Below are 15,502 nucleotides of genomic sequence, written 5' to 3' on the forward strand. Positions count from 1 at the left end.
CCTCTGCACTTTACTTCCGCAGCTCCTCTGGCTCTCAGTGTGCTTTTCTTTCCTTCTAGTTGTAGAATTTACACTCAGCCAGCCTTCCTGTAGTTCTGGATGATGTCTGTTTTGTGTTTTTGTTGTATTTTTCAATTGTTGTGGGAGCAGCAATTTCCCGGTGTTTATCTATGCCGCCATCTTAGTTTCTCCAGAGTAAGTCCGCAAAGTCCTTTTTATACAATTTTAATTTCCAAAGTACCAACTACTGGGATCAACTCTGTAAATCAAAGTAAGACTTCTTTTTCATTTGGAATTTTCCTAAGAGGTGTTCACCGTTTTGGGAAATCACGTCACCTTTGGTGCTACAGACTAAATGTTTGTTCCCTCTCCAAATCAATATGTTGAAACCTAACCCTCAATGCGATGATAGTAGGTGGAGCTTTTGGGAGGTGAGTAGTTCATGAAGGTGGAACCCTCATGCACTGGATTAGTGTCTTTATAAAGTAGGACCACAGAGATCCTCACCCTTTCCACCATGTGAGGACCCAGTGAGAAGGCACCATCTATGAACCAGACATCTTGATCCTGGGACTTTCAGACTCCAGAAGTATGAGAAATTTCTGTTGTTTATAAGCTACCTGGTCTAGGTATTGTTATAGCAACATGAACTAAGACAATGGCAATACCATTTTTCGACTCCAGCTGACAGCACAAACCCTAGGTCAATCTGCAGTTTTTGCTGTTGGATTCAGGGTTATTCACATATAGCGCAAACCCATGAATACTTCAGTATGTCTTAGTACATAGCCATGCTAAGGCATTACCATTTAAAAGCCATTTAAAAAATCTTTCTTTTACTGAGGACATTACATCAATTATAAAAATTCTATGGAGAAAGGCTATTAGGGAAAACTAGTAAAATTCAAATAAAGTGTGAGGTTTAGTTAAGTGTGATGTATCAATGTTGGCTTCCTGGTTGTGACACATGTACTATATAGTAAGGTAAGATGTTAACAGTAGGAGAATCAGGGTAAAGGGCACTTGGGCAATTTCTGTACCATCTTTGCAACTTTTCTATAGATCTAAAACTATTATTATTATTATTATTTTAAAATATACTTTATTGATTCTTTGCAGAGAGGAAGGGAGAGGGATAGAGAGTTAGAAACATCGATGAGCTGCCTCCTGCACACTCCCCACTGGGGATGCGCCCACAACCAAGGCACATGCCCTTGACCGGAATCGAACCCGGGACCCCTGAGTCCGCAGGCAGACGCTCCATCCACTGAGCCAAACCGGTCAGGGCTAAAACTATTCTTATAATTATTTTTAAAAGTTTTCCTTTTAGATCCTGGCTGGTGTGGCTCAGTGGTTTTGCATCGACCTCTGAACCAGGAGATCACGGTTCAATTCCCCATCAGGGCACATGCCCGGGTTGTGGGCTTGATCCCCATTAGGGGGGGGGCAAGAGGACTCAATCCCCAGTGTGAGGCATGTGAGAGGCAGCCGATCAATGATTCTCTCTCATTGTTTATGTTTCTATCTCTCTCCCTCTCCCTTCCTCTCTAAAATCAATAATGTGTGTGTGTGTGTGTGTGTGTATCCCTAATAATGAACTTTTATTATGTTCAAATATATGTGTATATATATATTTTAGAAGTTTTCCTTTAGAACTATATAGAGATTTCAAATTGGAAAACTGTCCCTCCATTTCTGTTAACATCTGTTTTTTATGTTATTTTATGAGTTTATTTGAGCCAAACTGAAAATTTATGCTGGGAAGAAAGATCTCAAATGCTCCAACATCAGCTTTTTTTTTTTTTTTTAAATATATTTTATTGATCTTTTACAGAGAGGAAGGGAGAGAGACAGAGAGTTAGAAACATCGATGAGAGAGAGGCATCGATCAGCTGCCTCCTGCACATCTCCCACTGGGGATGTGCCCGCAACCAAGGCACATGCCCTTGACCGGAATCGAACCCGGGACCCTTCAGTCCGCAGGCCAACGCTCTATCCACTGAGCCAAACCGGTTTTGGCGACATCAGCTTTTTAAACTGTTAAATTGAACAACTGAACTAGAAGTTTTCATATGTCAATAACAGTGAAATTATCAGCAAGTTTATATTGGTTTATTCTAGGACAGTATTGGCCTAGTTTACTGGACTGCATTATCAAGTTGAAAGTAAGGGTAATTTTCATTTTTAGAAAGAAAGAAAAGTCAGTTGCAATCCATCACACACACACACACACACACACACACACACACACACACCCCTCTCTGGCAAAGTCTCCTCATGGTTATACTACATGATCTATGATTTTAATTTGAGGCTAGTAAAGAAAGGTATTACAAAATACTTATTATTTAAAAAGGAGCAAAGAGTTTGAGACGGTTGAAAACCACAAGCAGAGTATCTGGTATTCAGTGAACGCTTTCATCAGTGAGTCCACGTCCAAGAAAAAATATGCTGTGAAACAGACCCAATCAGAAAGATTTTGTATTTTTGCAAGAGGCCTGAGAAATTCTTGACCATGTTCAGCTTCTGAAAAACCATGTTAAGGGGAGCAACCCAACTGCAGTGAGAAAAAACATTTGAAAAAGCATTTGGCACTCACCTGGGCACAAATCTGATGCATGACATGACCGAATTCATGGAAGTAAGTCCTCACCTCATCGTGCCTCAGGAGGGAGGGACGACCTGCGAGGGGCTGTGAGAAGTTCACCACAAGGGCTGCCACCGACATCATGCGGCTCCCGTCGGGGAGGAGGCAGCCAGGCTGGAGACCAAAGCACGCCGCATGGTTGTACTTCCCTTCCCTGGGAACCAGAAGTGCAATCTATGAGAGATGAATGCCGTTCTCTAACAAGATTGCCCTGGCCTCTCTCAGTCATTAAGTCATATTTGATACATATTTGGTAGAAGAGGCTTCAAAACATTTAATTCACCTTTTAGAAAGGAGATCAACATTGTATTCAAATGGAAAAACTAAAACTAAACATACAAAAACCCAACTATCACGTCATATGAGTTATTATTCCAAGGTTTCTTTTGTTGAAAAATCTTAATATCAGAACTAAGAATATATAGTGTATGGCTGAATGTCCAACTTATTTTATCTGTTTGCTTATTTTATGGAATTTATTGGGGTGACATTGGTTAATAAAATTATATAGGTTTCAGGCGAACAATTCTATAACACATCATCTGTATATTGTATTCTGTGTTCACCCCCCGATTACATGTCCAACTTATTTTAATGAGCTCATGCTTTTCATCTTCGAAGACGGAGTCACAATTTATTAACCAATGTCATCCCAATAAATGCAATAAAAAATGGAGTCATTAAACACTAAATAGTGTTGAAGAAATCTGAGCTACAAGGTACAGTTTGATTTATGAGGTAGTTTTCCTTTAAAAATAGAATTGATAAAAACCAAATTCCATACAGTAAGATTGTTCGTTTTATTCAAGGAGGGAAGGAAGAATCAGTGTTCACAATTAAATGAACTCCCTTGATAAACTTCACAAGTCTTTTTGAAATAGAATGCTTTTTGTTAGCCTGGGGAAAAGCATGAATTATACTATAAAGTTGACTATTCTTAGACAATAAGTTGTCAGTGAGGATCTCTCCAAAAGCTAATGGCTATTAGACTTTATTCTAGGACCAGGTTTTTTCCTCCTTCTCCTCCTCTTTCTTTTTTGTTTTTCTTTTTTTGCTAGGAGGCTAACAGGACTGTCAGGTTTGGGTGAAATTTTTAATTTTATTTGTATGTATTTTTCTGTATTAACTTTTCTTGGTGACTCATTCCTCTTGGGTTTTTTTTCTGCTGATGCTATTGAGGTTTTAAAAAACACACACTTATCTTTTTCCAGCTACCTGTTACAATGTATAAAGGGCATTTATTGCTGGAAAGGGCATTTACTGCTCCTATCCTTACAACAATAACATGCGGGACAATCTGCAAATCACACCTTTTCTTGAATCCTTCAGAAAGCAGAGGTTGAATGGCAATCAACTAACATACAATCTAAGACAGGTGCCCCCAAGGAGAGAGAGGAAGGAAACTTCAAGCAACTTAAAAAAAAACCTGGATTAGTATTCCCATTTTATAGGACCTGTAATATTGGTTACGAAACTAAGGCACAGAAACATTAAGAACCTGTCTATCAGGGAATGGAGCCAGACCTTCTGGCTTCAGAGCCCACATCTTTATTCCCTTTACTAAAACCACACAAGAGATCTACGGAAGACAATAGTGATAATCTGGATAGGAGTTGAATCCCTAAAGTCTCTTCCAACAATATGGTCATCAGTACCTTGGATAGAGGTCCAAGTAGAACTGTCCCAATACTTCTCCTGTGGCTTTGTCCTTCACAGTGTAGAGTGTAACGTTTTTATTCCACACATGAGCACCTGCCACTTGCTCGAATGAGAGTCCCAACAACTCCTGGTATATATTGAGCAAGCCTTCGGTGACCACCTCAATTGGGAAGTATTCCTTGAGGATCTCTTGGTCTATGGAGTACTTGAGTTCTTCTGTTTGAGTCATGTAGTAATGCAGATCCCAGGCATTGATTTTCCCATCATATTCAAAACCTCTCTCCTCACATTCCTTTTTCTTCAAATTCAAAATAAACTCTCGTTCTGCCTCACCCAAAGGTTCTAATTTCTGGCTTAAATCATCTGTAAGGGAAGGGGGAAAAGTCAATGATCTATTGCTCTTAGGAGCAAGCATGTTCATACATACCTGTGCTTCAGCATGGTGCTTTCTACAGAGGGAGAGTGGGGGTGAGGAAGGGAAGGAAAAGAAAGCAGACTCTATTATGACAGCACTATTGTTCTCTTTAAGGTAATTTATGTTATGTGTCCTCACCCCTTTTTCTTTTATTTTTTTAAAAAATATATTTTATTGATTTTTTTACAGAGAGGAAGGGAGAGAGATAGTCAAACATCGATGAGAGAGAAACATCAATCAACTGCCTCCTACACACCTCCCACTGGGGATGTGCCCGCAACCAAGGTACATGCCCCGGACCGGAATCGAACCTGGGACCCTTCAGTCTGCAGGCCGATGCTCTATCCACTGAGCCAAACCAGCTACAGCCCTTTTTCTTTTAGCACCACCCAAACTAGGCCATGACTTCCTCACGGCATAAACAAAACTGAAGTTTATCTCAGGGAACTCTGACTCACAAATTTTCTAATTCAGGGGAAAAAGGAATAGTGAAACTAAACTCATATACATGATTATTCTTCAAGAAGATTAGGCTTCTCAGAAAGGCAGGGAAAATAAATCAAATGTAACCCGTGACTAGTATTACTAAAAATTGCTCAATGCCTTTGATGGCCATGGGTTTAGTATGTTTCACTACCCAATTCCTATGAAGAAGGACTCTTTGGACACAGTAATTCCACGTTTTAGATGGATACCACAATTTATATACTGTAGTCTATTTTGGACTATTTTACTGTATTTGGCTCAATGAATATGCTATATTTATGTATTAATTCCTCACAATCTGTTACATATATAAGATAAACGTGTTTGGCTCTGTAAGGGACATGGAAATTGTGAGGTGAAGACAAGAGCCTGAGGAATGAGGTGAAGAGAAAGAAGGAAATGCCTAGAAGATACATGAGATAATTCTGAGTGGGCCTGCCAGAGAATATGAAAGTACAGGTAGCAAGAGGACAACCCAGATGGACATATGCCAATTTTAAATGAGAGGGAAATGACTTTAAAGAAATTAAGTTAATCAGGTAGTTCTTAAGGAAATTTTTCAGTATGTGCAGTTACAACTAAGAAAGCATTTTCATCAAAAGTGTTAACTCCTTGAGTCATTTTCTGTACAACATACATCAGAATATATGGCAATTACTTATTCACATCTCTGTTATTTCCACTCAGGGAAAACTCACTGAGAAAAGAACCTCGTTTTATTCCTTTTTATGGTTTACCATTTAGAATACTGCCTAATGCAGAATAGTGATTTCCTAAATGTCTCATGGATGAATAAATCAATTATATAATAACAAATAACTACCATTTATGGTGCATCTGCTACAAGTCATATCTGATGCCAGCATATACATTAGTAATGCCAGGTATGGCCATTTAGGACATAGAGAAGTAAATCTTGGGCTGAAGGCTTATTTTAAGGCATTATTAGTAATTTCTAACTCAATTAGCTAATAAAAAAATACCAAAGTAACAGACTACATACTTTGACTAGTTGTTAAAGGTGAATAAAGTCTGAAACAGGTCAATGAGGAAAGTTAAAAAGGTATAACACTGATTTTTATTGCAATAAAAATCAGTGTTTATACCTTGGTTGTTATTCAACCACTTTCACTACAATGAGAGAGATAAACAGAGTGACTCTTGTAGTAGTGACACCTTGGTTGAGATAGAGATGGGCAAGAGTGATAGAGTACCAGTGACTCAATATCATGGACATAAGAATCATGGTTTTAAAAAGTTTAGTGAAAGTGGTTTTAAATAAATGTGAATATAGTTATTAGATAATAGTTTTGATGCATATTTATATTGCTTTTGTATATAGTAAGTGGCTTCTAGACTATAAAATGTTTATTTTTTTGGATTATAATGTTTTATTTATGTCACATTTGTCAGCTTATTTCATATAAGCTCATAATTAGCTACACTATAACTATAATCACCAAATAGTAGCAAACAAAGCCAATAAGCTAATATTTGCTGTTAGGACCCTAGATGTTTTGTTAGACATTAGTATAAAAATCCCAATCAAGACACAATACAGAATGAAGCAAGGACTACCTTAGTAATATAAACAATGGGAAACCCTTAGAATCAAACACAGTATCTAATATATAGTAGGTGATCAATAAGTTTCTCTTGAATGAATAAAAAATAGAATGTCCTCAAAAGCATATTAGAGTCTAAGGCAGGGGTGGGCAAACTTTTTGACTCGAGGGCCACAATGGGTTCTTAAACTGGACCGGAGGGCCGGAACAAAAGCATGGATGGAGTGTTTGTGTGAACTAATATAAATTCAAAGTAAACATCATTACATAAAAGGGTACGGTCTTTTTTTTTTTTAGTTTTATTCATTTCAAACGGGCCGGATCCGGCCCGTGGGCCATAGTTTGCCCATGGCTAGGCTAAGGGCTCTCTGTCAAGTGGGTATCATGCAGCAAAACAGTCACAGAAATGGAATTACAGAACTAATAAATAAGTTAAAGAGACCTAACCTAGGAAGGCTGTTACACGGCTTGTGCTCTTCGCAGTGTTCATTTCAAGGACAAAGTCAGCATGTGTGCTATAGCCGAGTAGCTTGGCGACTTTGGCCCGCAGTGGGAGTAGCTGCTGTAGAATTTTGGTGTTTTCCTAGTAATAAACAATAACAACAAAAACAAACATTAAAAATTAATTGAATAAAAATAATTAATTGGATCCAAAGCACTGAAAGAGTTATTATATTTATTTTCAGGTTGGTAAAAGTGTCAAATATTTTTAGACCATCTCAACTTCTAATAAGTTATTTCATTTCAGTGTTAGAGTTTATTTAAAATTCCCGATCCAACTGTATTTCTGAATTAACGGACTTTTTCAACCTAGTTATGAGATTGTTGGTTTTTTTGTTTGTTTGTTTGTTTTTAGTTATGAGGTCTTTTTTTAAAAAAAATATATTTTATTGATTTTTTACAGAGAGGAAGGGAGAGAGAGAGTTAGAAACATCGATGAGAGAGAAACATCGATCAGCTGCCTCCTGCACACCTACTGGGGATGTGCCTGCAACCAAGGTACATGCCCCCGACCGGAATCGAACCTGGGACCTTTCAGTCCGCAGGCCGACGCTCTACCCACTGAGCCAAACCGGTTTCGGCTAGTTATGAGGTCTTAACAAAATTTTAGGTACTGTAAACTTAGAGTGAAAATGTATTCTTAAGGACAAGAGTGAAGCCTGTACCACATATTGATACCTACGTTGTTTTTTCATTATGGTAGCATATATGTAACACAAAATTTAGCCATACTAATAGCCTATTTTTTAATGATAGTCTGACTATTATTAAAAAAAAACCCACCAGAAAATAATAAGTGTTGACGAGGATGAGGAAAATTTGAAATCTGTGCATTACTGATGGGAATGTCAAGGTGCAGCTGCTGTGGAAAACAGTACTGGGATTCCTCAAAAAAAAAATTTAAACAGAGAATTACTATATGTTCCAGCAATTCCACTTGTGGGCATAGATCCCAAAAAAGTGGAAACAAGGACTCAAACAGGTATTTGTCCTACAATGTTCACTACAGCATTATGTGAATAACAGCTAAGTGGTGGAAGCAACCCGAATGTCCAGCAATGGATAAACGGATAAGGAAAATGTGGCATATACATACAATAAAATATGATTCAGCCTTAAAAAGAGCTTTTGACACATGCTAAAACATGGATAAAACTTGAGGGTGTATGGTGGTGCTGGTTGTACAACATCGTGAATATATTTAATGCCACAGAACTCTACACTTAAAAATATTTCAGGGATTTTTCTCAAATTATTACAAACATTTTCTATATTATATTTGTATTAAGAATACAAATAATGATAGTCTTATCTCCAGGCTTTTACATGTTTCCCAACTAAAACTTTGAATCTATTAAATCCTAATCCCCATTCCCTATACCCCCAGCCCCTGGCATCCATCATTCTACTTTTTGTCTCTATGAATTTGACTACTCTAGGAACCTCATGTAAGTGGAATCATACAATATTTGTCCTTTTGTGTCTGGCTTACTTCATTTAGCGTAACATTTTTAAACAATAAAAGAAAAAGTAAATAGACATTGAAGTCAAAGAACTACTACTCCCAATGATTAAATGAGCAATTTTTTAATAGACGTGCTTCTAAGGAAGATCACACGCCACAGCAGTCTATCTAGATTCCAAATTTCGCTCCACCACTTACTAGTTGTCTGACTGTTGACAAGTCCCTTAAGTTACTTTCTAAGCCTCAGTTTTCTTATCTGTTAAAACACATATAAGTACATATAATGAAAGCAGCTAAATCACAGGGTGCAATGAAGAGTCTAATGAAAATATATGTAAAGTATATAGAAAAGTGCCTGGTACAAGAGCCGATACTACATAATTATGTTAAATTCCCCTTATTTTAAAATTGGAATGGAAACATCAATAAGAGAAACACATGGCATAATTCTCCAAGTTCTAAAATTAACACTGCCAATTTCTTCCCAATATCTATTCCCCCACTCTTCCTCCTAGTGCAGTGATGGCAAACCTATGACACTAGAATTCTCTGAGTTTTTGCCAGACACATAGGTCACCTGACTACTTTTCCCAGACTTCCTTAAAGCTGGTTGTAGGACAGTGGAATATGAATGAGGTGATGATTGAAGTTTCTGGGTCATCTCTTTGTAGATGCTTGTCTTGCTAGCTGTGAACTGAAGACCGCAACAATGACCCTGAAGGCCACATACTGAGGATGGCAGAGCTGTCCTCCAGCTCTGGACCACTCACCTCTGTACTGTTAGTTCTAAGAGAAATAAACCTTTAAAAAAAAATGTGGTCAAATATGTAACATAAAATATGCCATTTTAACCATTTTTAAGTGTATAATTCAGTGGCACTAATTCCATTCAGACTGCTGTGCAGCCATTACCACTATCTGCTTCCAAAACGTACCCAACACCCCACAGAGAAACTTGGTAACCATTAAGAAATAACGCCCCAGGCTCCCCAGCCCCGGTAACCATTAATGCTTTCTGAAGAGAAGTAACTTTTATTTGAGTCTCTGTGCTTTTGCTGGACTCTTGTACAGTTGCTGAAACTATACCCTAACATCCCGAGGACTGACATTAGGAATAGAGTGCTGCTAAAACAAAATGAAAAAATGTACAGGAGTGGAAGGTGAGGATGAGCACACAGACACCGCAGGCTGGGAAGCTGGTATTCCTCATTACACCAGAGGTCCCATTTGTTAAAACTGTTGCGTGCTGTAATTTGGAACGTAGGCCAAATACCTACTGAGTCTTAGAGAGGGGAATTGTTTGGGAAAACTAATAACGTTGTTGTGTGTTTGCTGGTATTTTTTGCTTTTATGGAAATTACATGAGAAAGATGTGCTTAAGTGAGAATTGGTCAGTTTGCAAGACGGAAGGAAAAGAGGTTTGTTGAGAGAGGTTCTGCCTGTGGCCCACAGTCTAGGGCAGGGGTGGGCAAACTTTTTGACTCGAGGGCCACAATGGGTTCTTAAACTGGACCGGAGGGCCAGGGCCGTAACAAAAGCATGGATGGAGTGTTTGTGTGAACTAATATAAATTCAAAGTAAACATCATTACATAAAAGGGTACGGTCTTTTTTTTTAGTTTTATTCATTTCAAATGGGCCGGATCCAGCCTGCGGGCCATAGTTTGCCCACGGCTGGGCTAGGGCCTTGGGTTGCTGGAAAAGCCAGTTCCCCTGCATCCTAATGTCAGGAGCAAAGACTTGGAGTTATTGAACTGTGGAGTCTTGGTTGAGAAGGCTGTCTCCCTGCTCAAGCCTGCTATTTCAGCACTGAAACGGGCACTATTAAATTGAGGAAGAACAGGAGGGACATGATACAGGAACCCATATATTAGAAAACATTTGGTAGGTTTAAGAAAAGTCACAGTTATTTATCATTATTATTTTAAATCTTCATCCGAGTATATTTTTTCCCATTGATTTTCAGACAGAGTGGAAGGGAGGGAAAAGAAGGAAGGAGAGAGAGAGAGCGAGAAACATTGATCTGAGAGAGACATATTGATTGGTTGCTCCCCACTCAACCATGCTGGGGATCGAACCTGAAACTGAGGTACCGTGCCCTTCACTGGGAATTGAACCCTAGACCCTTTGGTCAGATGCTCTAATCCCTGAGAAAACCAGCCAGGACATGTATAGCTATTTTTTAACATGAATCTGATTGGAAGCAAACAGACAGAAAACTTACTAAGTTTTTTATTAGATTTTATTACCAAAGATATAAGCCTGGCCTACAAAAGCTTATGATTATTTGATTTCTAAAGCAACTCTTGGGCTTTGAGCTGGTATCGGCAGGAATCTATGCTAGCAGCCGCCCACAATGTGGTTGTGGGGGGTAATGAACAATAAAGAATTCCCTGCAGGTAAAACCAGAGGCCATGGATATAACTGTTAAAGAATTCCCTGCAGGTAAAACAAGAGGCCATGGATATAATTGTTAAAGGAATCCCTGCTTGAAAAGAGACCCAAAATAAGTCCAATGGGCTATGCCAGGAACTTCCCAGACTCAGAATCCTTATAATTCCTGCCAAACTGTTTTTGAACGTTGGAAGGCCTGCTATGTATCCCATTCTCTCCTACTCCAAGTGGGAGTTTTTTTATTGTGGTTATTCTGTTCCTATTCTACCACTGGGTGTGTGTGTTGGGTGAGTGGGCCAGACAAGTTGTTTTCCTTTTCATTGGCTGCTACATCATGAGAAGCTACAACTGGGGAGGACTGTCTATCACGGATAGAGCTTAGTCTTTGAGCTCAAGGCAATAACTGGTTGGGATCTGACACGTGGTGAATGGGGGAAATGTGCTCATGTTACTTGGATAGACTGTGGTGCAACTGGTCACCTGACTCTTAAAATCCATTTCTAATTCTTCCTTTTAGTAATAGAATCCACTCAGTTGAACAAATGGCTACCAATTGAAGACTCTATTTCCTAGCCTCCCTTATAGCTAGATATCTATATATATAAAAGGCTAAGCAACTAGCCAACTGCCCAGTATGCTGACCACCGGGGGGCAGACACTCAATGCAGGAGCTGCTGAGTGACAGCAACTTTGCAGAGTATCCTCTTGCACTCCGGGACTCCACAGGGGATGTCAGACTGCTGGTTTTGGCCTGATACCCGCAGGCCAGGCAGAGGAACCCCACCTGCTGGAGGGATCCCACTCACTCCGCAAATGCCCTTTGAGCCTTGGCACCCCCCAGGTGCGGCTGGTGGAGGAGGGACCTTGGGAGGTTGGCTCCAGGGCATGTCCAATCCGTCTTGCTCAGTCCCGCCCCACTGGCCACCCTCTAATGAATTTCCTTTCAATGTGCATGAATCCGTGCACTGGGCCTCTAGTAGCTATATAATGGAATTTGGGTCAATGCAATGTGCAACTGATTTTTGTCATTTTTAGGTCCTTTTCTTTTTTTAATATATTTTTATTGATTTCAGAGAGGAAGAGGGAGCAAGAGATAGAAACATCAATGAGAGAGAATTATTGGTTGGCTGCCTCCTACATGCTTCATATTGGGGATGGAGCCTGCAATCTGGGCATGTGCTCTGACCAGGAATCGAACTGTGACCTCCTGGTTCATAGGTCGACGCTCAACCACTGAGTCACAATGGCTGGGCTCTAGGTCTTTTTCTCAAAGATACTTTCACTGTACTTTATTTTCCTTCTTTCCAACAGATTGGGAAGATGACAACTGAAATGCCCTTGGAAGTCACTTGCTGAGGAAAGAGAGAGAGAGATGCCCTACTAGCCCTGGACTATTGACTTGGGAGAAGAATACAACTTTTAGTTTATTTAATCCATTCTATTTTCATTAGAATAGTTTAACCTGTGGCCAGACAAGGGAGGTTGTCAATGGGCAAGGAAAAAGCTAAAATTCTAGGTCTGAGGAATTAGGAAGCATAATGCTCACAAATAAGAATATTAGTCTCAGAGCTGACTTCAACATTGGTTAATAAAGCAAACCCTTTTCTTAAAGTCCTCCATAACAACAAATAAACAAAGACAAAAATTTATAAGTACCTCTTTGCACCTTGTATTAAAAGCCATTTCCATCTTCCTTCTGGTTTCTGGGATACAACATTTCTTCATGACAGGAAAATAGTGTGGATATTTTAAGGTAATTTTGTACTTGTCATCATCTGTCTTTTCTAAACTATCAATGAAATCATCAGGAAGAGCACCTGCAAGAAATTCTCTCATACATCAAGTTTTCCACTCATTATTGATTAATTTAGCATTGGCATGGTGCCATTAAGAACTCGAGGAATTTTGTGGAGTAATTAAAATTCAAGTAAAATGATGACAATTCTTATAATCTCATGTAGGTGGTGGTTAGAGAACAGGTGTCTCAGGAGATGCTAATCCAAAATATGCACAGGCTTCAGTGCTGGTTTGATGGAGAACAGGAAAATTAAACCAAGCAAGATCCAGAACAGAATAAGAAGAGACTAGTTTCAGTTACAATGTAGGGGACACTGTGGGGCAAAAAATTTTTCAAGGCACTGAAGGCTGTTAACCAAGAAAGATTACGAAATCTTCTCAGGACTGTCTCCAGAAACAGTATACACTCTCATTAGCCTATAATCTAAAAATGGCTTGTTGGTCTTTTCTGTAGAAAAGATGGTGGGTTCTATAGAAGAGAGTGGATCATTTTTTAAAGAAGTCTTGTAACGTTGACCTGCCAAATTGTGAGGTGACATCATCTGCCTAAATTACAGAATTTCGTTTAGAAAAATAACAACATTTTACCAAGTTCAGCCTTGGAAAATATAAGGAAGGTATCATCCTCATTGAGGTTTTTGTTGAAGTCAATGCACAGCTCACTCATTCTTTTCTTCATTGCTTTGATTTCCTGAAACAAAGGCACAAATACAGGACGTTAACAATAAAATGAACTGTTTCTCTGTATCACCGTCAGTCAAGTAAATTTTACTGTTAGATAAAGTTTGACTTCTGTACCCAGCCCTTAGCAAGTCCCATCTTGGAGATGTACTTGATTACACAGTTGTCTGCTCTCTTCTAAGTTGTGTCCATGAGTACGTCCTACTTTTATAGAGCATTTGCAAACACATGTAATTTATGAGCCCTAACATTTGTCTAGAAAGTATCAGGTGGGAGATCAAAGGAAGCAATGTGAAGGGAACCACAAGAAAAAACATGAAATAACTTTATTAATCTGTCCCACTTTTCCAGAAATGATAGATAATGAAGTTTACGTAAACCACACTGGCTCTCCATGCGTGGCCCTGACCAAAAGCATCAACATCACCTGGGAATTTGTTAGAAATGCAAATTTTTGAGACCCACACCAAATCTACTGAAACACAAACTCTCAGAGGTGGGTTCCTGCATTCAGAGTTTTAACAAGCCCTCCAAGTAGTTCTGATGAACACTAAATTTGACACATACAGTCATTTTTGGACATTCTGGCTGTCTCCCCAGTTCCCTCCACTTCCTCCATATGCCATAGCAGTCATGGAGTTTGAGTCGGATCTGATTTAATCTGAAGTTCCAGGGGTGTGATCTCTGCACTGGCTATGTAATCCCATCTGCACTGCACTAATGACTGGTTCAGGTCTGGCATTCGCTCAACTAATGGGGGAGTCAGGATCAGGCAGGTGATCCAGTTTGGGCCATTAAGACATGAGGAGAGGTTTGATGGAGGCTTCTCTGTGTACTTCTAGATGGTGGGGTCTTTAGAGTTGTAGTCATCCTATATAATAAAGGTATAATATGCAAATTGACTGATCGGTGGAACTATGGGTCCGTGGGGGGCAGGGCCGGTGAGCAGGTGGTGCCAGGCCAGCCAAGGTGCATGCCAGCGGGCAGAGGGAGGGGACGGGTGGGGTGGGGGGTGGCAGTGACCAGAGGTGGGGTTATGGAGCAACGCCATCCCCTGATCGTCTGCCTGGTGGCCTCCCACAGAGGGAGGCCACAGGTGGTGGGGTGATTCGGGGCAGGGCTGCCTGGCGCCTTCCCCCATCAGTCCAGGGTCACCTCCTGTAGGCCTTCTTGCAGAGGGAAGCCACTGGCCATGGTGGCGGGCCGATACAGGGCGGGGCCCACCGCTCGCCATCCCCAGATTGGCCCGCTGGAAATGCCTCCTGCAGAAGGAGGCCACAGGTGGCAGTGGCGCAATGGGGGGTGGAGCCAGCTGATCACCACCTGCACCAGTCCCCTGACTGGCCCACCTGGTCACCTCCTGCAGAGGGAGGCCAGACTGCGGCTTGGGCCCGTTTCCCTGAGGGCTCCTGGACTGTGAGAGGGCCAGGCCAGACTGAGGGACACCCCCGTCCCAAGTGCATGAATTTTTGTGCACAGGGCCTCTAGTTTTAGAAATAAAAGGAGCCACCTTTGCATAGCACTAACTGTGAAGACAGAGTAGAGGAATAGAAAAATCAGGTGGGCCCTGACCGGTTTGGCTCAGTGGATGGAGCGTCAGCCTTCGGACTGAAAGGTCCCAGGTTCAATTCCGACTAAGGGCATGTACCTTGGTTGTGGGCACATCCCCTGTAGGGGGTGTGCAGGAGGCAGCTGATCAATGTTTCTCTCTCCATCGATGTTTCCAACTCTCTATCCCTCTCCCTTCCTCTCTGTGAAAAATCCATAAAAAATATATAAAAAGAAATTCACCTACATCCATTCATATTTTTTTCTTCATGTTTGTTATTGTGGGCTCAGAGAAAACAATTAGGTTCATGGCACTAAGGTCAAGTGCATTTAACTCCAAATTGA

At 40.3% G+C, this 15,502-nt stretch overlaps 1 protein-coding gene across 4 annotated transcripts in view; it reads right to left on the bottom strand.

Annotated features, from left to right (window-relative positions):
• NLN (neurolysin) overlaps positions 1-15,502 on the bottom strand; it is a 51,183-nt gene that overhangs the window by 25,315 nt on the left and 10,366 nt on the right. For all 4 annotated transcript variants that reach the window (XM_015563056.1, XM_015563058.1, XM_015563057.1 and 1 more), the window contains exons 4-8: positions 13,517-13,619; positions 12,788-12,948; positions 7,220-7,355; positions 4,303-4,669; positions 2,600-2,801 (exon numbers count right to left, since the gene is read on the bottom strand). In XM_015563056.1, the coding sequence (XP_015418542.1) occupies positions 2,600-2,801; positions 4,303-4,669; positions 7,220-7,355; positions 12,788-12,948; positions 13,517-13,619 (969 nt within the window). The remainder of the gene's footprint in view (positions 1-2,599; positions 2,802-4,302; positions 4,670-7,219; positions 7,356-12,787; positions 12,949-13,516; positions 13,620-15,502) is intronic.

Source organism: Myotis davidii, unplaced genomic scaffold, assembly GCF_000327345.1.
Source record: "Myotis davidii unplaced genomic scaffold, ASM32734v1 scaffold135, whole genome shotgun sequence".
Classification (NCBI taxonomy): domain Eukaryota; kingdom Metazoa; phylum Chordata; class Mammalia; order Chiroptera; family Vespertilionidae; genus Myotis; species Myotis davidii.